The following is a 26,597-nucleotide window of genomic DNA, read 5'->3' as shown; positions in this document are numbered from 1 at the left end:
TTAACCTTTTGGGACTTTCCGTTTTGTCCCGTGTGTTTCCCGCTTCAGCGAGCTGAACAATATACGAGCAGCATATTACCCACGAGATATGCCAATGTATTGTTATTTAACCGTCATTGAAGTGCATTGAGGAACACAGATTGGGGCGGCCAGAAAAACCGAATTAGCGGTTGTTACGAAGCTGTTGCCATGGCCTTTGTGTTCACCTAGCGGAGCACAAAAATCTTTCCTGATTAAAAAAAAAAAAAGAGTACAAAAACAGCAGAAAGCCAAGAACACAAACACCGTAAGCATGTGGTAGCCTTCCTCGCCGTGTGCAATTTACCTTACCCTGATTGCCGTGTCAACACTTTGGCCACACAACTGTAAATACTGACCTTAGGACTACAGAGTTCATGTTGATAAATCAATTTATTGTTCAAATATATATATAAACACGACACCAAGGGCCAGATTCACGATAGTATCTGATTATTTGTGAGTTTTATTCTTAGAAAAACAGAACAAAATGTATCTTATAAATGTTTGTATCTTTCGTTTTAGCAAATTATTAGGTACATTTTTTTCGATTTAACCCATTTGTGCCGGCTGCTGCGCGGCGCAACATTTTATCTAGTAGATACAATGTTGCGCCGCGCAGCCGCCGGCACAAAATGGATTCTTAAAAATCAAGATCTCACATTTCTTCGTGATTTTATTCTCAACTTTAAGGTAAATGTTTGCTTGTCTTAAGTTTTAACATTAATAAGTAATACCTTGATATTAATTGATAACATTGATTTAATTATTTCAACTCATTGTAAGGTGTTATATTTCTCAATGATTTAAAATATGCATGATATAAAAAAAGACAAAAAAGAAAAGTTCTTGGGAAAATATATTGCACTTGAAGGAACTGAACAGGAACTTAGGAACTGTATTAGAATTTCTTCGTAGGAAACTTCTTAACATTAATCTTTGGATAGGCTACTTTGTGCATTTGGCCCTAGACGTCATAAAACTGTTTATATTCTATCCCCCAATTTTGAGATTTTTTAGATTCTGAATCAGATTTACCTCAACCGGCTCTCCAATCCAGTTGCTGGAGAAGGAAAGTTGTCCAGAGCGCTCAGGAAGCATTCAGACTTAGAAGGGTTGATCTTGATCAACCAGAACAGGAAAGTATGTAGAACAACAGCAGAAGGATGACAGTAGGTCTGCATTACAGGATGGAAGTAACCGGAGCTCTGTAGAGATCCATGGTGGAATAAAGACATCATATGAGTGTTGGGCTGAAGCCACTGCCCCCAAACAGACATCGTCTGTCTGTCTGTCTGTCTGTCTGTCTGTCTGTCTGTCTGTCTGTCTGTCTGTCTGTCTGTCTGTCTGTCTGTCTGTCTGTCTCTTTCTCTCTCTCTCGCTCTCTCTTTTCATATCATTAACTTAACACTATGCCATCATACAGCCCTTCTTTCTCCTTATCACTCTTCCATTTCCGTCCACCTCTTTTGTCCCTTATCGTTCAACAATTGTTTATCCATTTCGGTCTGTTTTCTCCTCCTTCCCATCTCTCTCTGTCCTTTTCCCTCCCTGGCCTGGACTGTACGTGTGAGGATAAATAGTCTAATCAAATTAAAATATATATTAAAAACAGCAATGGCCACCAACCACATTATGCTACTGAGCGCAGTCCTTCAGGGAATCAATGAGGACAGATAAGGTGTTCCCAAACAACCCAAGTATCCCTTATTTATTTATTGTTCATGAGTTCGAAGAAATCGTTTGAGTGTTTCCTGTACAAATGCTTATTCTGATACGATTGAGGATGGATGGTTTTAATGTGATGTTTTTATGAAGTCACGGTGACGCCTTACTGTGAAACCTTAACGTAATCCCTCCTGGGTGACCTTTAAAGACCTTTTAAAAAGTCTGAGTGCGGTATTCGAATGGGAAACATTTATGTTGACCTGTATAGTTTAAAGTATGCATTAATTGAGCCTAATAGGAAGCAACATCGCTTACATTTTGATTCAGACTGACTCTAGGCAAGTATTTGGAGGACGTTTTTTGACCCTCGGAAGAATTACATACAAGACACAGGAATAATTCAGCACAATTTACATCCAGGATCCACAAAGGTTTCATGAAAAGAAATAGAGGGAGGAGTACATAGTATAGTTGGTTCTCATAAGGACATTACTACCAGTAAAGAGAAATATGCAGTGTTTCCATCCATATAGGGTATTTCTAAAGTTACAGTGGATGAAGAGAATTGACCATGTCAGCTGTTAAAGTCCAGATACAAAGCACTATTTTCAAACAATCAAACCTGTAAACATAATTTATTCTACAATACCGAACTGATGTTGGCCTGTCAGCATTTAGTGGCGGCGGTACCAAATGCAACCGCCAGGTGGCAGCAAAACGTTCACAATGTCTGACGCTAACCCGGAAGTAAATAAGGGTCAGACCGCCCTGCACACTCCATGCTTTGTTTACAATACCGTGTTGTCATTTAATATGACATGTTTCCTAGCCGATTTTCCACTCTCGACCTTTTAAGATCCAACGTTACGAATAGCAACATGCGTGACAGCCCAATGCTGCGTTTAGCATGCAGAAAAGCCGAGGTTTAAGTCGTTGCAAGGAGTGAATCAGCACCACATCAGCTCTGCAAGATCGCATGCAAACAGAGATGTCGGGTTTCAGTGCAGAACTCATCGACTACCTGGAGGGTAGGATCACCTTTGAGGAGTTCGACAGAAGGAGAGAGGAGCGAGAAGCAGCGGTGAGTGGACCGGGTAGCAGTAGCGCACCCGTTACGGGGTTATAGCCACATGTAAACATGACAAATTAATTGACTTCTTGCGGTGGTCCCTTTCTACCAGCAACCAAGTGTCAAGCGTCTCGGTGAAGACGGCGAGGAAGAGGATGTCCAGCCCAGTACCTCTGATCAAGTTCTCAGGACCACAGGTACCCAACGACTGTAAAACATTGAATCTCCTTCAGTCTTTTTCTGTCTTTCGTCTCCTTTGATGGACTCCTGCAAAGCCCTCACGAGCACTGTAAGGGGGTTTGACCTCGAGCTGAAGGGTTGTCGGTTTAACCCCAAGACCCCGCAGTTTCCTTGTAGGCATCCCTCAACTCAATGACTAACCCTAACCCGGCTCCATAGTGACCTGTATATACAAAATACACTGAAAGGCGGTGCAATGACAAAATAGTGCATCTCTTCTATTCTGTAACTGCAGTGGACGAGGGTGTGAGTCCAGTGGTCCAGCAGGCCTTTGCTTCCATGCTGGAAGAAAAGACGCCTTCAACAGATGACGACGACGACGAAGAACAGGAAGAGGAGGAGGAGGAGGAGGAGGAGGAGGAAGATGAGGATACCTTGAGCTATGTGGACGACACCAATGACGCAGACTTCTCGATTGACGTGAAGAAGGTGTTGGAGAAGGAGGAGAGCGCCAGGGGGAGAGGAGGAGGAGGAGGACGAAAGAGGAAGAAGAAGATGAAGAAAGAAGATGGAGATGGAGATGGAGAAGGAGGAGGAGGAGGAGAAGGAGGAGGAGGAGATGGGAGAGAGAGCCCTTCAGTAGGGGACATCTTTGCCCTGGAGATGGAGCTGAACCGGGAGAACAGAAAGATGATGCGGGTGAATAGAGAGATAATGTTATTTTGTGTGTATGTGGGATTTTTGTGCATAAATCTATGTGTTTGTGTGTGCATGTGTATATATACGTAATGTGTGTGTGTCTGTAGGAGCGCCGCCATCGCAGTAAGCTGCCGCGGGCCCTCAGGGGCCTGATGGGAGAAGCCAACATCCGCTACGCCCGCGGAGAGAAGGAAGACGCCATCGTCATGTGCATGGAGATCATCAGACAAGGTGTGTGTGTGTGTGTGTGTGTGTGTGTGTGTGTGTGTGTGTGTGTGTGTGTGTGTGTGTGTGTGTGTGTGTGTGTGTGTGTGTGTGTGTGTGTGTGTGTGTGTGTGTGTGTGTGTGTGTGCGTGCGCGCGCGTGCATTGACGCTGTTTAGACTAGAGCCCGACCGATATATCGGCGAGCGGATATTATCGGCCGATATTAGGCATTTTCCAAACTATCGGCCGATTTATTTTTTTTATTTTTTTGGGGGGTTATTGTGTTTTTGTTCAAAGGACTTTGAGTTTCATATCTTAAGTTTGCATTTTTATACATTTTATTTATCAGAACTTAAATAAATTTTGATTTCAACTTTTCTGTTTTCTTTTCTGACAATAAGATAAAGTTTATTTTTAAACTGCATTATCTTATTATTTTGGTGAGGACTCATAAATAGCTACAAATAACCAATGTTAGGGAAATCTGTTTATGTTTTGTTACGGGTTTCTGGAATTTCTTTTTAAAATATAGATCGGCCGATATATCGGAATATCAGATTTTTAAATCACCAAATATTTGTATCGGTATCGGCCTTAAAAATCCTTTATCGGTCGGGCTCTAGTTTAAACATTAGAGTAGTATATGGCTTTGCATCTCCTCACAATGCCTCAGTTTTGGAAGCATAGGAGCATTGGCATATTTTGTTTTTATGTCGGTAGTAGTTGGTTGTTGATTGTATGTTCTTTGGTAATAATCATGACCTCTTTTTTCTTCTTCTTCTTCTTCTTCTTCTTCTTCTTCTTCTCCTCTTCTTCATGCAGCTCCGCTGGCATACGAGCCCTTCTCCACGCTGGCCATGATCTACGAGGACAACGGCGACGTGGACAAGGCGCTGCAGTTCGGCCTGATCGCCGCCCACCTCAACCCGTCCGACTGCGAGGAGTGGGTCAAGCTGGCCGACATGTCCCTGGACCGGGACAACGTGCGCCAGGCCATCATTTGCTACAGCAAGGGTAAGGACCCAGGGGTCCCGGGTTCGAACCCCCCGTCACGGCACCGGTGGGCATCCATGAGCTCCCATACCTTAGGGGGCGGTATGTAGCTCAGGAGGTAGAGCGGGTTGGCTGGTAACCGGAAAGTTGCTGGTTCGCATGGTGTCCAGGTGTCCCTGAACAGGACACTTCACCCTAACTGCTCCCGGCAAGCTGGCTGTCGCCTTGCGTGGTCGACTCCGCCGTTGGTGTGTGAATCAGTGGCCACTGGTTAGAGAAGCACTATTTAAATGCACTCCATTTAACGTTTATCTATTCCTTAATGACGTGGGGGGGGGGGGGGGGGGTTGAGATAGTTAAGTGGCTATGGTGTCTGACTCCCAGGAGAAAGGCACTGGGTTTTAAACATCAAAACACTGCTCCTTAATGACGATTTCTTGATCATTTTCTAAACTTTTGTGTTAAAGTGTGGCCATAAACTGAACACATACTTCCTTCCAGCCGTAAAGTACGACCCCACCAACGTGCGCTACCTCTGGGAGCGCTCGGCCCTCTACATGCGCCTGGGCGAGCACAAGCAGTGCATGGACGGCTACCGGCGCATCCTCTCTCTGCTGCCCCTAGAGGAGGGCGAGCACTTCATGACGCTCTCCAAGGACATGGCCAGGTGAGGAGCGAGAGAGGGCGGACACACACTCCTGCGGAAAACACGACCATATGAGGACACACCCTGATACACACATTCTGAAAACACAGGGGTATATGGGGACACACACTGATACACACAGTCTGAAAACACAGGGGTATATGAGGACACACACTGATACACACAGTCTGAAAACACAGGGGTATATGAGGACACACACTGATACACACAGTCTGAAAACAAAAGGGTGTATGAGGACACACACTGATACACACAGTCTGAAAACACGACCACATGAGGACACACACTGATACACACATTCTGAAAACAACATGCATATGATGATACAAGCTGATACACACATTCTGAAAACACGACCATATGAGGACACACACTGATGCACACATTCATAAAACGCGGGCATATGGGGATACACACTGATACACACATTCTGAAAACACAACATGCATATGAGGACACACACTGATACACACATTTTGAAAACACTACCATGTGAGGACACACTGATACACACATTCATAAAACACAGGTATTTGAGGATACACGCTGATACACACATTCTGAAAACACGACCATATCAGGACACACACTGATGCGCACATTCTGAAAACAGGCATATGAATACCTGACAAATGAGGACACACACTCAAAAACTGATTGCGACGTACCCTGTTGTGTTATATATAGGCCCACTTCTACAGTGTGATACACACTGTGTGTGTGTGTGTTTGTGTGTGTGTGTGTTTGTGTGAGCCAACCCCTTGCCTTCCAGCCTTCCTTCCAATCTCTCGCTCTCTCTCTCGCTCTCTCTCTCTCCCTCTGGCTCGCTCACTTGCTACACTGATACACACTGACTGTGTGTGTGTGTGTGTGTGTGTGTATGTGTGTGTGTGTGTGTGTGTGTCAGGAGCTACTTCGAGAGTGACGACCTGCCGTCGGCCCTGGGCGTGATGGAGGAGGCCCTGCTACGTCACCCGGAGCTGGTCAGCGACGACATGATCAACATGGCCGCCGAGCTCTACCTGGCCGGGCACCAGCACAGCAAGGCCCTGCAGGTACACACACACACACACACACGCACACGCACACGCACACACACTCAAAGAAACAGGTGTACACACACACACTCAAACAAACAGGTACACACACACACTTATACAGGTACACACACATTTATACAGGTACACACACTCACACACACTCATACAGGTACACACACTCATGCAGACACACACACTCATACAGGTGCACACACTCATACATGTGTGTACTACACGCTTTGTGTAGTTATATCGGTGTGCTGTAATCCTATGTGGGATGGGCCACTTGTGTGGCATGACCCGGCAATAAAAAAACATCATTCATTCATCATTCATTCATACACGTACACGCACTCATGTAGGAACACACACACATACACACACACTCACACTCATGCAGGTACATACACAGACACACTCATGTAGGAACACACACACACACACACTCATGCAGGTACATACACAAACACACTCATGTAGGAACACACACACACACACACACACACTCTTACAGATACAGGTTTTTTGGTTCACAGGATCACGTGCTCTCGCATACAGTGTTGGTCTGTGTGAGTCTTGACCTGGTGCCTTGGTGTGTGGTTGTGTATTATTCAGGTGCTGGTGAAGTTCTCTGGTATCGTGTTGGTGAGGAAAGCCCCAGATAAGACTGCAGATCAGATCCCAGATCAGACCCCAGATAAGACCTCAGATCAGATCCCAGATCAGACCTCAGATCAGATCCCAGATCAGACCTCAGATCAGATCCCAGATCAGATCCGAGATCAGACCTCAGATTCCGTCACCAAACCGGAGCCAAACCAGAGGGAGAAGGAGGGAGAGAAGGAGAGGACGGAGACGGGAGGGAACGGGAAGGAGGGAGAGAAGGAGAGGACGGAGACGGGAGGGAACGGGAAGGAGGGAGAGAAGGAGAGGACGGAGACGGGAGGGAACGGGAAGGAGGGAGAGAAGGAGAGGACGGAGACGGGAGGGAACGGGAAGGAGGGAGAGAAGGAGAGGACGGAGACGGGAGGGAACGGGAAGGAGGGAGAGAAGGAGAGGATGGAGACGGGAGGGAATGGGAAGGAGGGAGTGGAGGGTGGGGAGAGAGGGAAGCCAGGAGAGGGAGAGAAAGGGCAGGAGAAGGAGGGAGGGAAGGTGGGAGAGAAGGAGGGAGGGGGGGGGCAGGACACGGAGGGGCTGAAAGACGGAGAGCAGCCGATGGTGGTGGAGGAGAAAGGAGCAGAGGCTGAAGGGAAGGAGGAGGAGCTGGGTGAGTACAGAGTACACACTGTCTATGTTTTGACATCAACTGTCTAAAGTAAAAAAAAAAAACGTCAGCATATCAGTTTACAGATATCCTTACAAATACTATGGTGTGTGTGTGTGTGTGTGTGTGTGTGTGTCAGGTGAGATCTTGGAGCTGGTGGTACCAGAGAGTGTCCCGGTGGACATCCGGGCCAAGCTGATGGTCTGCCTCATCCACCAGCACGTCTACACCCCCCTGGACGTAAGACATGGGCCCACTCCTCTTTACCCCCACTCCTCCTGCATTCCTACATCTCTCCCCTCCACCCCCGTGTCTTCCTCCCCTCTCCCCTCTCCCCTCTCCCCTCTCCCCTCTCCCCTCCTCCCCCTTGTCTTCCTCCCCTCTCCCCTCTCCCCTCCTCCCCCTTGTCTTCCTCCCCTCTCCCCTACTCTCTCATCCACCATTAGCAGAAGTGGAGACGGTTAATGATGTGGCTTCAATACACGTTATGTCATCCAGATAAACAGACAAACTTCCTCTCTTCCTCTTTCTCTCTGTAACTCTTTATTTCTCTCACTCACTCACTCACTCACTCACTCACTCACTCACACACTCACTTCTTCACTCACTCACTCTCTTTCTTTCTTTCTTTCTTTCTTTCTCTCTCTCTTTTTCTCTCTCTCTCTCTCCCTCTCTCTTTCTTTCTTTCTTTCACCTTTCTCTATGCCTCTCTATTTCAACCCCACTTTCACTTGATGCCATGCGATCTCCCCGCCCCTCTCTCCTCCTCCACCTCCACCTCCACCACCCCCACCCCAGGGCCTGCTGACGGAGATGATGGGCCAGAGCCCAGAGGAGGTGGGGGACCTCCACCTGGACGTGGCCGAGGCCTTCCTGGAGGAGGGGGAGTTCAGCTCCGCCCTGCAGCTGCTCTCCGCCCTCGTCACCTCCGTCAAGTACAACCTGGCCGTCGTCTGGCTACGTCACGCCGGTATGCAAAAACCACACCGCCCGTTAATGTGTGTGTGAGCGCTCACTGCACTGCGCTGGTCGTTAAAGTGCCACTTTTTTTTTTTTTTGGTTGCAATTTTTTTTGAATGATTGATAAGATAAAAACTTTATTTCATCCCGTACATGAGGAATTCACTTGTTAAAGCAGCCCATGGAATATAAAAAGACGCAATAACAAAATGAAGTGTATAAAGTGTCCAGCAATACATGCATACATAAAATAAAATAAAAAAATCACAGCAATAACAATGTCATGCCATTAGGGCATAAATGTACACGCCTAGGGGTTAACCAATAAATGAGGCTAAGAGGTCCTTCACTACAGAATAAATTCTTAATTACACACATTGATGTGTGATTCTCTGCTACTTGCCCTCTTGTGCTGCCCAAACAGGGACCACAGTGGAAATAAGCATTCAGGCTTTAAAGTGTCATCCCTGACTATTGATGTATTTTTTTATGTATGACACAAGAGTGCTGTTCATATTTTATATCAAAATGGTCAAATAAAATCAATTAATCAGTCAGCCTCCTGTCAAGGACTGATGAGAGATGATCTCTGGTGGGGCTCTTCTAGACAGCTAGGTGTTTGGTTGACTGGAGCGGGATCGTGGAGGATACACTGGGCACATTTACAGAGAATCTTTAATGAGAAGGCCCATTGTTCAGGGCTTTTAGAGTCAAGCTTTGGGCCAAAACATCAAAACACACAAAGTAGCACCAACCAAAACGTGTTCTCACCGTCTAAAGTTTAGACTCTAAAGTAAAGACTCTAAAGTTTAGACGGTGAGAACCTATTTTGGATTGATTCTTATAGTTGTATCTAAATAGTTTAGACTCTAAACTCTACTCAGAGTTCAGACTCGACTTTTAAGACTCTAAAGTTTAGAAGGAAACCGTTTGGGATGGTGGTTCTTATAGTTGTATCTAAACAGTCTAGACTCTAAACTCTACACTTGTTTAGACTCTAAACTATTTCGGTGGGATATAAGGAAGCCAAAGGTGAAACCAAAGAGGGCTTCTCAAGCCTGGTTTAATGGCCAGACATGGCTATAGTGGTGACCCAGATGCTAACTAGCATAGCACCTTGCAAAAGGAGAGAGTTATATATACCGTTATATAATTTGTTATGATATCGCTAGGGTTATAACGTCTGTGGGGCCTCGTTGACCTCCGACCTTTGACCTCTGACCTCCAGAGTGCCTGAAGGCGCTGGGGCACCTGGAGGCGGCGGCGGAGAGCTACGACCGCGTGGTGGAGATGGCCCCGCAGCACCTGGGCGCCCGCCTCTCGCTCTCCACGCTGCAGCAGCAACTCGGACGCCCCGAGTCGGCCCTCAAGGCCCTGGAGCCCATGTACGACCCCGACACGCTGGCCCAGGACTCCTCCGCCACGCAGAAGGTGTGTGTGTGTGTGTGTGTGTGTGTGTGTGTGTGTGTTGGTCTCAAGTGGCAGCCATTTTGGGATGCCCTGGTGGGCGGGTCTGACGTGAAGTTCCTCGTAACACGAAGCCGCTCCATTATTCTTTGTTCCTTAGGATCTCAGGGGCTAGTTTGTTTTCATGTTATGTATGTTTAGCGGTCCCGTTTGACAGTTTTATTCGATTATTAAAAATATTATAAAAAAGGGCATATTGAGGCTTTAATATGAATTGAGCCATGAACTGTTAGCTGTTCATTGTTAGCCTTATATTTGTGGGAGGCTCTCCAAAGTCCCGCCCCCAATGCGCCAAATATGGACGCAAATTGGTTGTGTGTGTACCAATGGGTGACGTTTCGACACCCTGTGTGTGTGTGTGTGTGTGTGTCTGTGTGTGTGTGTGTAGGAGCTGAAGCTGCTGTTGCACCGCTCCACCCTGCTGAAGACCCAGGGCCACCTGCAGGACTACATTGACGCCGTCATCACCATGATCTCCCTGCTGCTCAAGGTCTGGCACGCACGCACGCACGCACGCACACACGCACACACACAATAACATTTATATATATACACACACAAGGTTGAACACACGTACATACACACATAGATATATACTCGCTCGCTCACTCACATACATCACTACAGACACATCAATACAAACTGACACAAATATCAATACAGATAGACACTCATACACACACACACACACACGTCTATACAGACAGGCACACACACACACACACACACACACACACACACAGGTCTATACAGACACGCACACACACACACACACACACACAAACAGACACACCTGTTTGCTTCCTAAATTCACATGAGTGTTCCAACGTGTGTCTTCCGCGTGTGTGTCTGTCCGTGTGTCTGTCCGTGTGTCTGTCCGTGTGTGTGTCTGTGTGTGTCTGTCCGTGTGTCTGTGTGTGTCTGTCCGTGTGTCTGTCTGTGTGTGTCTGTCTGTGTGTCTGTCCGTGTGTGTCTGTGTGTGTCTGTCCGTGTGTGTCTGTGTGTGTCTGTCCGTGTGTCTGTCCGTGTGTGTGTCTTTGTGTGTCTGTCCGTGTGTGTCTGTCTGTGTGTCTGTCCGTGTGTGTGTGTGTGTCTGTCCGTGTGTCTGTCCGTGTGTGTGTCTTTGTGTGTCTGTCCGTGTGTCTGTGTGTGTCTGTGTGTGTCTGTCCGTGTGTCTGTGTGTGTCTGTCCGTGTGTCTGTCCGTGTGTCTGTCCGTGTGTGTATCTTTGTGTGTCTGTCCGTGTGTGTCTGTCCGTGTGTCTGTCCGTGTGTCTGTGTGTGTCTGTCCATGTGTGTGTGTGCGTGTCCCCCCCAGGTGGCGATGACGCGGTCCTGCGTGTGCGTGCGCTCCGTCATAGTGGACGGGAAACGCCACCGGAGGCTGGTGAAGGTCAAGGACATGACCTCCGATGATGTCACCGACCAGGAGGCCGCCTACCAGGACATCAGCGGTGAGTGGCTGTGTGTGTGTGTGTGTGTGTGTGTGTGTGTGTGTGTGCAAAAGGCTTTTTCATCACGACGTCATGACCGCCTCCATTTTGAAAGCGTAGGAGTATCGGGATGCTAGTTATGATGTTGGTGACCATGGTGATTTTGGTCGTTGTTTACTAATAAATCATAACATTATTTGTCATTATGGGGAGACATTGTTGTGTTGAAAACCGCCACAGTGTTTTTCATGCGAAGCGCGGCAACAAATACGTTGTCATTAGCAAGTTACGTTGGTGTCTCTCGTCAGGCATCTCAAAATGGCGGGGTTCCGATAACACCAATTCCCATGATGCAATCTGTCACACAAGCCCTATCCTACTTAAAGGTGGCACGTTATCCCACCAGGTGTGGGTGTGATTAGCCGCTACAAGCCGTTTAGAAAATCTTTACAAAAGTGGGCGTGTCCACCGAGATGTGCGCCCATCTCGGCGGACACGCCCACCACAACATGTCCCCTTTCATGCTCCCCCCCCCCCCCCCCCCCCCCCGACTCCGCCCCCCTCAGGGAAGACCAGCGTGCTGTCGCGGGAGGAGTGGTGGCAGCTGCTGGTGGACTGCGTGCACACCATGTGCGAGGTGGGCCGCTACCAGGAGGCGGAGCTCATGGTGGACTCGGCCATGGAGTTCTACTCCTTCTACGAGAACAAGCCCAAGAGGAAGCAGCTGGAGTTCTTCGGCCTGTCGGCCGCCTTCCTGGACCACAACTACCGCAAGGCCTACGACTACATCAGGTAGAGAGGGAGGGAGGGTGAGGGAGAGAGGGGGAGGGAGGGAGAGAGGGGGAGGGAGAGAGAGAGAGAGGGGGAGAGAGAGAGGGAGGGAGAGAGAGAGGGAGAGGGAGGGAGGGAGGGGGAGAGAGGGAGAGAGAGGGAGGGAAGGAGGGAGAGGTAAAGAGAGAGAGAGGGAGGGAGGGAGAGAGGGAGAGAGAGAGAGAGAGAGGGGGAGAGTGAGAGAGAGAGCCTCACCAAGGCCTACGACTACATCAGGTAGAGAGAGGGAGAGAGCGAGAGAGGGGGAGGGAGAGAGGGAGGGAGGGAGAGAACGAGAGAGAGATAGAGAGAGAGGGAAAGAGCGGTAGAGAGAGAGAGAGAGCATCACTTTGGGAGAGTGAGAGGTAGAGAGAGCATCACTATGGGAGAGAGAGAGGGAGAGAGAGAGGTAGAGAGAGCTTCACTAAGGCCTACGACTTCATCAGGTAGAGAGAGCATCACTATGGTAGAGAGAGAGAGAGGTAGAGAGAGCTTCACTATGGAAGCGAGAGCTTCACTAAGGCAGAGAGAGAGATTGGTAGAGAGCTTCACTAAGGTAGAGAGAGAGAGATTGGTAGAGAGAGCTTCACTAAGGCCGAGAGAGAGATTGGTAGAGAGAGCTTCACTAAGGCCTACGACTACATCAGGTAGAGAGAGCATCGCTTTGGTAGAGAGAGCTTCACTAAGGTAGAGAGAGCTTCACTAAGGTAGAGAGCTTCACTAAGGTGGAGTGAGCTTCACTAAGGTAGAGAGAAAGAGTGGTACAGAGAGATGGCTTGTTCCTGATCGTTTCCTGTAACATTAGCAAGGATCATAGTGTTGTTCCTTTCTTTCTTCTTTCCTTCCAGAATTATGCTGATGGACACCTCTGATGCTGAAAGACCTCAGCTGTGGAACGTCTTCAACCAGGTGTGTTTTAGTGTGTGTGTGTGTGTGTGTGTGAGTGTGTGTGTGGGTCCTTGTTGACTGGTTGTTTACCTGTGGTTTCTTGTCGTTGCCCTGTTGTTCACAATTTTGTTTTTGTGTTAACGCCTGACTCCTCGGTTGCTCCTGTGTTTTGTTGTTTTCTCGTGGTCTTTTGTTTACCTGTTGTTGTTGTTGTTGTTGTCCTCGCCCCCCCCAGGTGACGCTGAACTCGCAGCACCAGCGGCACCACCGCTTCTGTCTGCGTCTGATGCTGAAGAACCCCGACAACCACGCACTGTGCGTCCTGTGTGGACACAACGCCATGGTGTCGGGCAGCTTCAAGCACGCCCTGGGTGCGCGCACGCACACACACAAAGCACACACGCGGCACACAAACGCACACATGCACGCACATGGGAACGCAAGCGATAGCACACACACAAGCGTACGCATGCGGCCACAAACGCCAGGCGTGCACACGCACGAGTACACTAGGGCTGGGCGATAAATCGAAGTTCGATTTTAGCGTCAAACGATCACAAAATTAACATAATCGAGTTTTCGATTTTTTATTTTTTATTTTATTTATTTTATTTTTTATGTTTTATAGAAAGTGCAGAACAGCTGGATACATATCTCTACATTATTTTAGATTTGAAGATTTTCTTTTGGACCATTTTGTGTACTTTTTTAAGGCAAAATTTCTAAGTTCTCAGTCCCAAAGTGTTTTTGAGCGAGACATGCTGAATAAATACATCATGTTTTCAAACTCCGAAAATAATCGTTTGAATAATCGTGATTTCAATATTGACCAAATTGATCGTGATTATGATTTTTCCCATAATCGGGCAGCCCTAGTGTATACACATGGACACAATTTGGGGAGATTTAGCAGAAGTGGAGGCGCTTAATGATGTGTGTTTAATGCACATCATTTCATCAAGCTAAACCGTCAAACTTCCTCTCTCTCGGCAACCTTATGTCTCTCTTACCCTCTCGCTCAGTAACCCCATGTCTCTCTCTCTTGCTCTCTCACTCTCTCCTACTCTCACTCATTCTCTCCGTGGCTCTTTCTCTCCATAAACCTCTCTCTCTCTCTCTGTCTATGTCTCTCTCCCCCCAGGCCAGTACATGCAGGCGTTCCGGACTCATGGCAGTAACCCTATGTACAGCCTGTGTGTGGGGCTCACCTTCTTCCACCTAGCCTCTCAGAAGTTTGTCTCCAAACGACACCCGCTCGTGCTACAGGTGTGTGTGTGTGTGTCTGTCTGTCTATCTACTGGGTTTGATTCCCAACAACCTGTAGACATCCTTGTGCAAGATGTCTTCTTCACTTCAACTAAACTTACCGTTAGTCCCTGTGGATAAATCCTTAATGACGAATGGTGAATTTACATGTACATTTACATTTAGGCCATTTAGCAGATGCTTGTATCCAAAGCAACTTACATCAAGTACTTTTTCCTGTGAATTGTTTACGGATTTCAGATGTATATGTGCAGTTATTATTTTATATATTCATACAGATAATGAATAGTTGTGACCTCCAAACTTCAAGGATTTGATCTTTGATACAGAGACATTTAGTCGTCTTCGTCTTAAATAGTCTAAACCCAATGTTGGTACATTGTGAGTGTGTAATAGCGGGTCATTCCATTGGGACACGGGGGTGGTAAATGAGTGATACTACAGCATTGCTTGGCTTCGAGAAGGAAAGGCTCAGTTATGCAATGTTTTTTTTTCCAGGCCGTTGGTCCCATTATTCTGTGTGCAATTTGCCGTGTGATGTTTTGCATTCAATAAATGCCCTTATTGTTTTTTTGACAACCCCATTGTGGCATGACAGTGGAATTAGCCAATAATTGTATTGCCGAAGTAGGGACGATTCTAGACTGTTGGTCTGGGATGAAAATAATGGCAAAAGTTTGGCAGCATTACAAAACAATTTAGGATGATCCCAAAAAATGTACATTTCAAACAGTGCCTTCAGCATCTGTCATTTCATGCCAAGCACGCTGCTGAAACGATTGTCTCCGTCGGTACTCAGTAGTGCCTTGTGGCTGTTCTGCTAAATTCAAATGTACCACGTTTGTTCTATATGCTGAAACGAATCCTTCAAATGTATTTCGAATTGTAAATCCGTTAAACGTCTCTTTATCAACTTTTTTTTGTTATTTTCATGATCGGATGTGAATACCGTTTCTAATCAGACATAACTCAACTCTCTGTTTACCCAGAGGCCGGCCAATGTTTGATATCCTAATGAATTATATTACATTTGATAGGCTATATCATATTAGCCTATATTTAAGTATGTTAGGCTAACAGTAGCCTATCATTTCTGTCAAAATGATGCTGACATGAATGGATGCGCACATTGTGGTTACATGTGGTGATATGTGAATTAGTTTGCGGGAGATGCGGTCATTTAGCGGCAACAGCCACCTGTAAACAGCTGTGGGTCACCTGGATGAGCCAATTCATTCTTTACAAGCGTATAAACCAAGCAAAAGTCTCAACCAATAATGTATCATTGAGCCGCTCATATATTTAAAAATATATTGTTTATGATCGGACGGTCAGGTGATGATGGTTTATTTAAATTTTTCTGTTACTGTGTGTGTGTGACTGTGTGTGTTTGTGTGACTATGTGTATGCGTGCGCAACTCTTTGTGTATGTGCGTGCGTGCGTGCGTGCGCTCGTGCATGTGTTTGTGTGTGTGTGTGGCTGTGTTCCCGCATGCCTGTGTGCGTGTGCGTGTACGTGTGTGCCCGTGTGTGCGTGTGTGTGTGTGCGCGTGTGTGTCTGTGGGTTTGTGCGTGTGTGACCTTTGTGTGCGTGACTGTGTGTGTGTGTGTGTGTGTGTGTTCGTAGGGCTTCTCCTTCCTGTGGCGCTATGTGGAGCTGCGGGGCGAGTGCCAGGAGAGCCTGTACAACCTGGGCCGCGGCCTGCACCAGATGGGCCTCGTCCACCTGGCCATCCACTACTACCAGCAGGCCCTGGCACTGCCCCCTCCTGCCCTGGAGGTACACACACACAATATTGTTTAGCCGTTGAGGTGGATGTTAAACCTCCTCGGTTGTATTCTTTTGATAGGTCGTAATGTAGTCTCCACGCTTCTCTCTCTCTCTCTCTCTCTCTCTCTCTCTCTCTCTCTCTCTCTCTCTCTCTCTCTCTCTCTCTCTCTCTCTCTCTCTCTCTCTCTCTCTCTCTCTCTCTCTCTCTCTCTCTCTCTATATATATTTACATGTGTATATATACATGTAAATATCTCTCTCTTCCTCTTTCTTATCTATATACGTTCTCTCCCACTACCTCTCTACATATCTATGTACATCTCTCCCTCTATATTGATGTCTCTCTCTCTCTCTCTCTCTCTCTCTCTCTCTCTCTCTCTCTCTCTCTTCTCTTCTCTCTCTCTCTCTCTCTCTCTCTCTCTCTCTCTCTCTCTCTCTCTCTCTCTCTCTCTCTCTCTCTCTCTCTCTCTCTCTCTCTCTCTCTCTCCAGGGTATAGAGGCGGATCAGGTTGACCTGAGGAGAGAGATTGCCTTCAACCTGTCTCTCATCTACCAGGCCAGTGGCAACACACACCTGGCCCGCCAGACCCTGTACACACACTGTGTCATCTAAACACCAACACAGACCCACATTCAGGCGTGTGTTCCTACACAAACCGAGGGTGGTGTTTGTGGATTTAGGACTGCAGTCTGGAGGCTTTTCCGGAAGCAGTGGTGAATGGATTAAGGTCGAAGTGGCTTTTATTTTGGTGGGATTAATATCCAGTTAATTGCAGGTGATTTTGTGTTTTTAAGGAGCACTTTGCAAGTTCTTTTTTGCAGCATTTTCCCTACATTTTTTGGAATCATACTTGAGAGGTTGCTTGATGCTTTTTTGAAGATTTGTATAAATGTTTACACATGTTTTATTTTTTCTATTGCCTATGTACAAAAAAACTGTGTAGCCTATTTTGTTCATAAATTAAAATACTCAATTAAAATTACAGATTTTTTTTTCTTCACGAAATTAATTACGTATTGGTCTCATTACGACAGTAGTTTTTTATTCGGTTTCAATCGCGGATTAGAGCGATGGGATTATGTTGGTAAACCCCCAACCCTCCCCCTCCCCGTCTAATGACATCTGAAGTCTGCGAACAGAGTACGCCTTGACTCCGAGTCTCCATCCCTAAAGGATGGAGAGAGAGCAGGATGCGTCCCATGGACCCTCCTAAACCTCGATAAACCTTGCTCCCAAATAAAGTTCACGGTATTATTTTAATGCACTGAACGGGATTAAAACACATCCACGTCGTCTCGTTTTAATTCTGAACCACCGGGTGTGTTTTTCCCCGGTGCCGTGGATGTGGGTGTTGAGCGCCTTTCATTACGATGGTGATGTAGCGGAAACGGGCGGGCGGATGTGATGAAGTCTTCTCGCTAGATAAATAAGATATGAACGCTTCTTTCAGCACTGGCAGCATCAACGCTATATTTCTCCGTAGTGGCTTAAAACTCCCAAGCCGATAAGCACGGGATGATTTCGAGAAAAGAAAGTAATACGCCCTGAATGCGCTCAAAGCGAGATTTACGCCTTGTCCTAGAATCTGGAGCCGACAGCGAGGGGTGGCTGCGCAGCGACCCCGTTTAGGAGCGCTGAATCCCGGTCAGGGAACGGAGGAAGCGTCGGTGGGGCCACCAGCGATACAGGACTTCTGGTAGCGGGTTATGGCTGCGGACAGCCCGCTTAGTTCGACATGAGAGGTGTTGGAAACATGGAGGGTCGGTCCCTGTCTGTGTAGACGGTAAGTCTGCAGCCCCACACTGATCTTTATTCCGTCGTTTTTCGGTTGTGTGTGGTTGTGTGTGTGAGTGTGGTTGGGGCTGCTTGGATTTGTCAGTGATTTTTAAATATGTGATTGTTTTTATCGTGATCGGACCGACTGACAGCCACCAGACTCGGGCTGCAGACGTGTTCGTTGTGCAGCACTTTCCACGTCGTTTTGTTGAAGATGTTTTGGTTAAATCAAGGTTTTGTCAATTGCGTTGCTGTGTTTAATCCAACCCTGTCGTAACTAGTGGTTCAGTCTGTGTGTGTGCGTTGTGTGTTCTACCCAAAACAACAACAAATAACCCCCTTAAAGTTGAAACGTATTTAGTGAGGAGGAGCATCAAGTGTGTTGTTGAGTAACGGGAGGACTATAACGGTACCGTACACAGTGGGATAAAGATAGCATTACCATTACATTGCATGTCCTCTCTATATCTGTCTAACATCATGCAGCAGACTAGAACGATGCACCTCGAGTGTTATGTAAGATTAATCTATTTTTTCTGGTTGAACTCCGTCAGTTTTCGACCATAACTTAAGTTCATTTTGTTTTGTAGTCACAGATCCAAGTGTCACAACGTACAGTAGGCGGTGCCTCTGTCCGTAACTAACCAATCACTGAGCCCAACGCAGAGTGGATTTTGCCTTTAATTGGTTGGGAACGGGGAAGCCCCGCCTACCGTACGTACGGAGGGTGGGCAACAAACGCTGTTGTTTTAGGCAAGTGCAGTAGTTGAGCCTCCATGAAAGTAACTATGCTTGGTATTTAGGGCACAGACTGGAGACACACAGAAATAAGTCTTAGCTTAAACCCTTAAGGATATTAAGAGAATAAAGGGAACTTCTATGGTGATGCTGGTCATGTGTTTCAGACGAGTTGATGTAGACCTACAACTGAGTGACTATTGATCAATTGATTTGTCGTCACCTCAGTTCTGAATCTATATTATTATTTGTTATTTGTCTCCTTTTGCTAATCGGAAGGAATCAGGCACCGTGACGTAAATGTGTTCATCCCTAGTAGTTTTTGAGAGTTGATTTTGGGAAATTGATTGCAGTCAGTTTTTTTTGTTTTTTGTGAAGGAAAACGAAATTAATAAAATTGAAAACATGTAAAGCACATACAATATTCATTTTCCTCCAAAAGTAAATGAGTAAACAGGTGAAAATGGTACACACACACACACACACACACACACACACACGCTGGCGCGCGGACACAAACACACACACAGACACCCATCCACAGGGCACGAAGGAATGTGATGGGTGTGTGCGTGGGACAGGAAGCTGCCGTCTCATTGTTCTGCTGTCACGCTACTGTTATTTCTAGATGCGAGTGACACATACTTTGGATTTGCGTTGGGGGTAAAATCAAAATGCCTCGAATACGAAAGAACTTCATCGGTCAGCAAACTTCTGATAAAAAAAATTGGACTCTGTCCTTATTTTACTTCAGATTATTGACTGCCCCCGATAGAGCCCAAATTCACCAGCAGTTGATAATTTGAGTAGGAAATGGTTTCTTCTGTGTGTGTGTGTGTGTGTGTGTGTGTGTGTGTGTGTGTGTGTGTGTTTCTCACAGTGCTGTGGGGTATATTTAGGTACTGAGTCCCTACTTATAAATAACTCTCCGGCATGGATCTCAGACAGCAGAATATGTAGCACTAAACAGGATGGCCTCCTCGCCCACCAGTTCAAATGAATGCCTGCTAGCATGAATACCTCAAAGTAGTGTTATCAATGTTTACTAGCATTAACACACTCTAATCATAGTTACTTATTGATGATAAACAAATTGCATTAACAATTGTAATTCGAACAACACCACTTTCTAGCATGGACAGTGCTAACTATCATTAGCAGTATGATGTCATTATGATAGTGCCATTGATCACACACACACACACACACACACACACACACACACACACACACACACACACACACACACACACACACACACACACACACACACACACACACACACACACACACTGAGGGCCCTTCCTGCCATTCCAGTGAACATTAGCTCACCATATTGTAAATTGGAAGTGATTTCAGACCACACACACACACACACACACACAGCTAGAGCAACCCAGATGCCAGGGCAGTAGGGCAATGATGAGTAAGCTTTTCTTTTCTCTTCATCTAGGTTTGACGACGAGAGTGGTCTGTACTCTGTCTGTGTGTGTGTGTGTGTGTGTGTGTGTAAGTATGTGCGTGCACGTTGATGGACATGGTGCCTGTGTTCTCTTCCGGAAGCGCAGACACACAGACACGTGCAGGAAACATGGATGACTGCATTAGAGTATAGAGATGAAAACCAATTCACACACACACACACACTTATGGTTAGATAGAGTGCTGGGATTGTAACACACACACACACACGCACACAGAAATTTATGGTTTGACTATCGTTATGTGAAGCCCTGAGATTGAACGCTGAGACTGTCTAACACACACACACACACACACACACACACACACACACACACACACACACACACTTATGGTTAGACTATCGTTATGTTAGGCCCTGAGATTGAACGCTGAGACTGTGAAACACACACACACGCACACACACACTCACAGACACACACACACACAGTACGGACCACTCGTCGTCCCACCTGGTGAGGGACCTGGTGAGAAAGGGTTTATATTTAGTTGCAGGTGTCAGACTGCATTGTCAACAGCTGGACATAGGATGCAGTGAAACAATGGATGTGCGCATTATTTCCTACGGCTCCACGTTTTGGTGACGCAATCATTGAAATCGTAATAGTTTGGCGGACGATTCTTCATCAAAAGTGTAGTAGAATCGAAACAAGCATATCATATCCAAAAGTGTGTGTGTGTGCGCGTGTGTGTGTGTGTGTGTTTGTGTGTGTGTCAGAGAGAGAGAGAGAGAGAGAGAGACAGAGAGAGAGAGCGAGAGAGAGAGACCGAGGGATTCAGACAGGATCCATGTGGTGTCACAGGGATTACGGAAGAAGGCTAATCCTTTCATTCTCTGTTTTAATCCCACCACTGGATCAACGACATTCACCCCAGTGTGTGTGTGTGTATGTGCGTATGTGTGTGAGAAAGAGAGGCCTTAAAAAAAGTATGCTGAATGTGTGTGTAATGTTTGTTATTTCTGGTCGTTAGAGGGCTTCTGTATCAGAATGCATCATGGGATTGTTTGTGGGCGATAATCCCCCTTATTGAGAGGACTCAAGAGAGTTGTGGTACTGTAAATCCTCCATCAATCTAAATACACTGTAACCTGGGCTAACGAAGATGGTATGCTACATCCCGTATGAAGAAATCTGTGGCGTTTTCAAACAGAACAATGTCTCCCCATAATGAAAAATTGTTTCATGCTTAATCATTTATAAACAACGACCAAAAAAACATTCCTGCCAGCATAATAACTAACATTTCAATGCTCCAATAATTAAAAAATGGAGGGGTCATTATAAGGGGAATTAGCTTTGAGACTTCTAGGAACACATGTTTTAATAGCTGTTGATTTGATTAGATTTTCTACATTCAGATGTCAACTGAGCTATCTGAGTTATCAATTTAACCAGTTGGGGTTTGGGAGTTGGACTTTAGCTTTAATCTTTATTGAAAACATAACATATACATTGTTCATATTGTTCAACACCAGTTTTTAGGTATGAAGGATGTGTCGGTTTTGCTAGTTATTCTAGAGCTTTCTCACCGTTGGTTATTTATAAACAATAGCAGTTGATGACATCACACCAAGCTTGTGTGTCTCTCTCTCTCTCTCTCTTGCTCTCTCTCTCTCTCTCTCTCTCTCTCTGAAAACATAGGGGGGGGGGGAGAGAGAGGTAATGAAAAATGGTCTGGGGGATAAATATAGAACAGAGGTGAAAACGAATGGGGAGGAGAGAGAGATGGAGAGAGAGAATGGAAAAGACAGAGAGACATAAACCTTAGTGCAAGGAGAGAGAAAGAGGGCTAGAAGGTGGATCGAGGGACTCTTGGCCAGGTCACATGGCCCCTTTTTGACCCAAGTGGTGCGGAAGCTGGGCTGCCCGCTCTGCCGGTCACCATGGCAACCGGGGCGAGGCGAAGACGAGCGTGAGGGAGCGAGGGAGAGAGGGAGAGAGAGGAGGGACGTCAAAGAAGAACCAAGATCAGATTGAGAACATGGATCCCTTTCTGTGTCTTTGATTAGTGAGTGTGTGTGTGATCGAGGTGTAAAAAAGAACCAACCTAAAATATGTCGAAAGCATGTTGCAGGAAAACCTGCATTTCAAAGAAAATGATGTCATCAATAATGCAGATAGGAGGGCAGGAATGCTCTTTCCCGGCTACAGTCACAAGACATGAATCATGTGATCTTCTCAGATCCATTCAGAGCCTTGCTCCATTTAGTATTTCATATTTGATGTCCGTAGCGGTGGTTTTATTGTAAATGTTGAATGAATGGACTTTCCAGAGCATGGTTCTGTGTCATGTGGGAGAGGGATCTTTTGAAATGTGTTTGAATGTCAAAGATTGGAAAAACCTTTACTTTGTAACTTTACCATGGTGTCCGCCTTATAAACACATATTATCCGAGTGATTTACTGTAAAGGTCCTTACTGTTATGAATTATTGATCACTCTCTGTCTTCTTTCCCCCCCCCTTCCTCTCTCTTGCTCTCTCCCTTTCCACCTCTTCATCTTAATGTTCTATCTTCCTGTCTCTCTCTATCTCTATCTCTGTCCGGTCTCTATCTCTGTCCTTTCTCTCTCTCTATCTCTGTCTCTGTCCTGTTTCTATCTCTATTCTCTCTCTATCTCTGTCCTGTCTCTTTCTCGCTCTCTCTCTCTCTATCTCTATCTCTGTCCTGTCTGTGTCTCTGTCTACGTCTCTATCTCTGTCCTGTCTCTTTCTCTCTCTCTCTATCTCTATCTCTGTCCTGTCTGTGTCTCTGTCCTGTCTCTCTCTCTCTCTCTCTGTCTCTGCCTCTGTCTCTATCTCTGTCCTCTCTCTCTGTCTCTATCTCTGTCCTGTCTGTGTCTCTGTCCTCTCTCTCTCTCTCTCTCTCTCTCTCTTTCTCTCTCTCTCTATCTCTCTCTCTGTCTCTATCTCTGTCCTGTCTGTGTCTCTCTCTCTCTCTCTCTCTCTCTCTGTCTCTCTCTCTCTCTCTCTATCTCTCTCTCTCTGTCTCTATCTCTGTCCTGTCTCTCTTTCCTGTAGGTTTCCAGTCTCTATCTCCACCACCTCCCCCGTCCCACAGAGGAGCTACCAACCCCTTCATCCCACCACGCCGGACTGCAGGCGAGCGACGGGGGAAAACACCACACCCTCTCCTCCTCCGCCGCCACCTCCACCCTTTCCTCCGCGAGACGTCGCCACAGCCATCGCCGCAGTGCCTCTGAGCAAAGACCTTCGGGAGTCGTACCCCCTCCTCTCCCAAAGCTCAGGGTCCTCTAGAAGCCTTTAGAACCCTATCTAGCGGTAGGGTTCAAAGGTCAGAGGAGCGGGTTGGGAGTTGGGACTCTCTACCTCACCAGAGGCATGTAGGTGTAGTGACGGGAGAGAGACACAGCCAGATAGAGAGAGGGAGACGACGGAGAGACACACAGGGCTAGGGAGGTAGAGGGAGGCCGAGAGGAAAGAGCGAGAGACTCTGAGACATAGAGAGAGAGCCATAGAATATGTATAGTGGGGGACGGGCGAGAGAAGGGCGTAAAAGGGGGAGTTCAGGCCCCTCGTCGAGGCTGGATGACTGACTGCAGGATTCTGGGAATTCTTCAAGTGCCTTGCTTGAGGGAATCGCGGCAGGGAGCGTCCTGAGACGGCCGCGGCCGCAGCATCGATTCGTCCTCCGCTTTTGGTTTCTTTTGGATGTGTTGTCGGACTAAAGCGGGCCTCGCTGGAGGGTGGTCGGGCCGAGCGCCATGGAAGCCTGCGGGAGAGGACCGCGGGACGCTGTGAGAGAGAGCAGGTGGATGCTGAGGAGCTCCTGGTGACATATCTCGCCCTCTCCCTCCCTCCCTCCTCTTTTTATTTTTTATTTTATTGGGTCATCTTCTTCGTCCTCCACCATTCGGCCCTCCCTCGCCAGAGCTGTCCTCCCCACCCGCCCCCTCCCACCTCCCCCCTCCCCCGCCCCTGGCGGCTCCCTCCCCCCCTCCTCCCCCCTCCCCATCCCCGTCTTCCCCCCACCCACCATAACCCCCATAACCCCCAGTATCAGCCACGCCCCTCCTCCTCCTCCCCTCCTCCCTGTCTCTTCCTCCCCCCATCGCACCCCCCCTCCGGTCGTCATGGCCGCGGCGACGGCCGGCCCCGCCCAGGTGGCCGACGCCGCGCCTGCGGCGTCGGCCGACGGCGCCAGCGCCCGGGACCGCCTGCTGGCGGTGCGTCGGCGGAACCCTCACGGACGGCCCTTCACGCTGGGGCCCGAGAACCTGCGGAGCCTGTCGGTGCAGGGTTCCTCCTCCTCTTCCTCCTCCTCCTCCCTCCCCTCCACCTCGTGTTCGTCGTCCTCGTCCAATCGGGAGGAGCCGTCCGGCGGGGCGGGGCTCCAGCGGGCCAACAGCGACACGGACCTGGTGACGTCGGAGAGCCGCTCGTCGCTCACGGCGTCCACGTACCAGCTGACCCTGGGCCACGCCCACCTGGTCATCTCCTGGGACATCAAGGAGGAGGTGGACGCCACCGACTGGATCGGCCTCTACCACATCGGTGAGTGGACCGCCCGGGCGACGCCCACTGGCCACACCCCCCGGCCACACCCCCCGGCCCACTGGCCACACCCCCCGACCTACTGACCACACCCACTGGCCCACTGACCACACCCACCGGCCCACTGACCACACCCACCGGCCCGCTGACCACACCCACCGGCCCACTGACCACACCCCCTTACCTACTGACCACACCCACCGGCCCACTGACAACACCCACCGGCCCACTGACCACACCCACCGGCCCACTGACCACACCCACCGGCCTACTGACCACACCCACCGGCCCGCTGACCACACCCACTGGCCCGCTGTAAACACCGCCCCCCTCTGCGGTTCTTTGTTCTTGCGTTTGCAATTAGTTTGGGCGGATTTTGCAACTTTACAATTTATTTCGGGCTTTTCTAACCTCTGAGGGCCAGGTCTGATTCTCTCGGTCGCAGGTCTCTTCCTTTTTCTATTCTTTATTTCCATCTTTCTCCGTTCCTCTGTTTCGTTCTCTCTCGCCGTCTGTCCCTGTGCTAGCTGTCGGCTGCTGTCAGAGTTATTATCGGACATGTATGGAGGGATGTGCTGGAACCATTATCGCCGAGGTGAAATCATCACCTTGCACTACATCGTTATCTGGCCAGTGACATTAAGTTGTGTGTGGGCTTGTGTGGAAGAATCCCTTTAGCCTTAGCAACCTCTATAATTGCTATCGGGAACAGTTACCCATGAACCCAAAGTCAGAGCTAAACATGCTCCTTCATCATAGAGCTACCCGCTTGCAAATGTACCTTCAACCCAGGGGTGACTGCTAACAGCTAACCATGTACCTTTAACCCAGAGGTAGCCGCTAACCCAGCAACCTCAACACAGAGCTAGCAGCTAGCCGTGTACCTTCAAGATTGAGATAACAGCTAGCAGCTATCCATGGTCCTTTAACGCAGAACTAACCACAACCCATCTACTTTCGAGGGCTAAACGCTAACCAATTTCTTTCAGATCTAATGGCTAACCACACCAACCTCCTACTTTCAGCACAGAACTAACAGCTAACCACACTAACCCGTTACTTTCAATCCAGAGCTAACCATGGTACACTCTCAAAGAGTCCCGTCCTTGGTTTAATGTTTATTTTCCCCGTCATGGTTCATCATAGCCTATAGCAATTAAAACAAAATACGCTCAAACTTGTGCCACTATTATCGATGGGACAAAGAGCACAACTATTTAAAAGACCGTTACAGCCGTGGATACTTGTTCTCCGGTGACGTCCGAGCCCAGTGGAGGAAGACTCACTACTAGAGAGGATTGTGTGTGCATGTGCGTGTGTGTGTCCTTTTGATTAAAGAACTATCCAACGAGAGAGAGAGAGAGCGAGAGAGAGAGAGAGAGAGAGAGAGAGAGAGAGAGAGAGAGAGAGGACCAGAGATGAAGCGATGCCCAGACAGGGAGAGTGATACAGAAGGGTGAGAGAAAGACTGACCCGGAGACATGGAGGAAAGGAGAGAGGTTAGTCTGAGAGGGGGTGAAAGCTCTCTCTCTCTCTCTCTCTCTCTCTCTCTCTCTCACTCTCACTCTCACTCTCACTCTCGCTGCAGGTAGAGGATGAGATGTATTGACCCATGAGAGGGGGAGTGCCTCCAGGCTGGCTGACAGCCAGGCTCCCCTGGAGCTCCGGAGGCAGGCACTTCCTCA

The 26,597-nt window shown here is 47.8% G+C and overlaps 2 protein-coding genes across 2 annotated transcripts in view; both read left to right on the top strand.

Annotated features, from left to right (window-relative positions):
• Positions 1-2,462: 2,462 nt before the first annotated feature.
• gtf3c3 (general transcription factor IIIC, polypeptide 3) lies at positions 2,463-23,655 on the top strand (the record flags this gene model as incomplete). The annotated part of the gene is made up of 19 exons (XM_079734272.1): positions 2,463-2,767; positions 2,868-2,952; positions 3,231-3,634; positions 3,742-3,865; positions 4,663-4,854; positions 5,335-5,500; positions 6,408-6,555; positions 7,156-7,636; positions 7,947-8,047; positions 8,606-8,777; positions 9,996-10,198; positions 10,623-10,724; positions 11,551-11,686; positions 12,232-12,457; positions 13,324-13,384; positions 13,599-13,734; positions 14,505-14,629; positions 16,257-16,409; positions 23,419-23,655. Exons 1-19 carry the CDS (start codon positions 2,663-2,665, stop codon positions 23,653-23,655), a joined length of 3,357 nt encoding a protein of 1,118 aa, XP_079590398.1. The 5' UTR covers positions 2,463-2,662.
• The window catches only part of LOC307075204 (E3 ubiquitin-protein ligase HECW2-like), a 37,242-nt gene continuing 27,665 nt past the window's right edge, over positions 17,021-26,597 (top strand). The window contains 2 exon segments of the mRNA XM_079735710.1: positions 17,021-18,184; positions 23,419-24,912. Of these exon segments, the coding sequence (XP_079591836.1) occupies positions 24,492-24,912 (421 nt within the window). The 5' untranslated portion in view covers positions 17,021-18,184; positions 23,419-24,491.

Source organism: Pollachius pollachius (genome assembly GCF_949987615.1).
Source record: "Pollachius pollachius genome assembly, chromosome: 4".
In the NCBI taxonomy this organism is placed as follows: Eukaryota; Metazoa; Chordata; class Actinopteri; order Gadiformes; family Gadidae; genus Pollachius; species Pollachius pollachius.
This window is presented reverse-complemented; position numbering and strand designations above follow the sequence as displayed.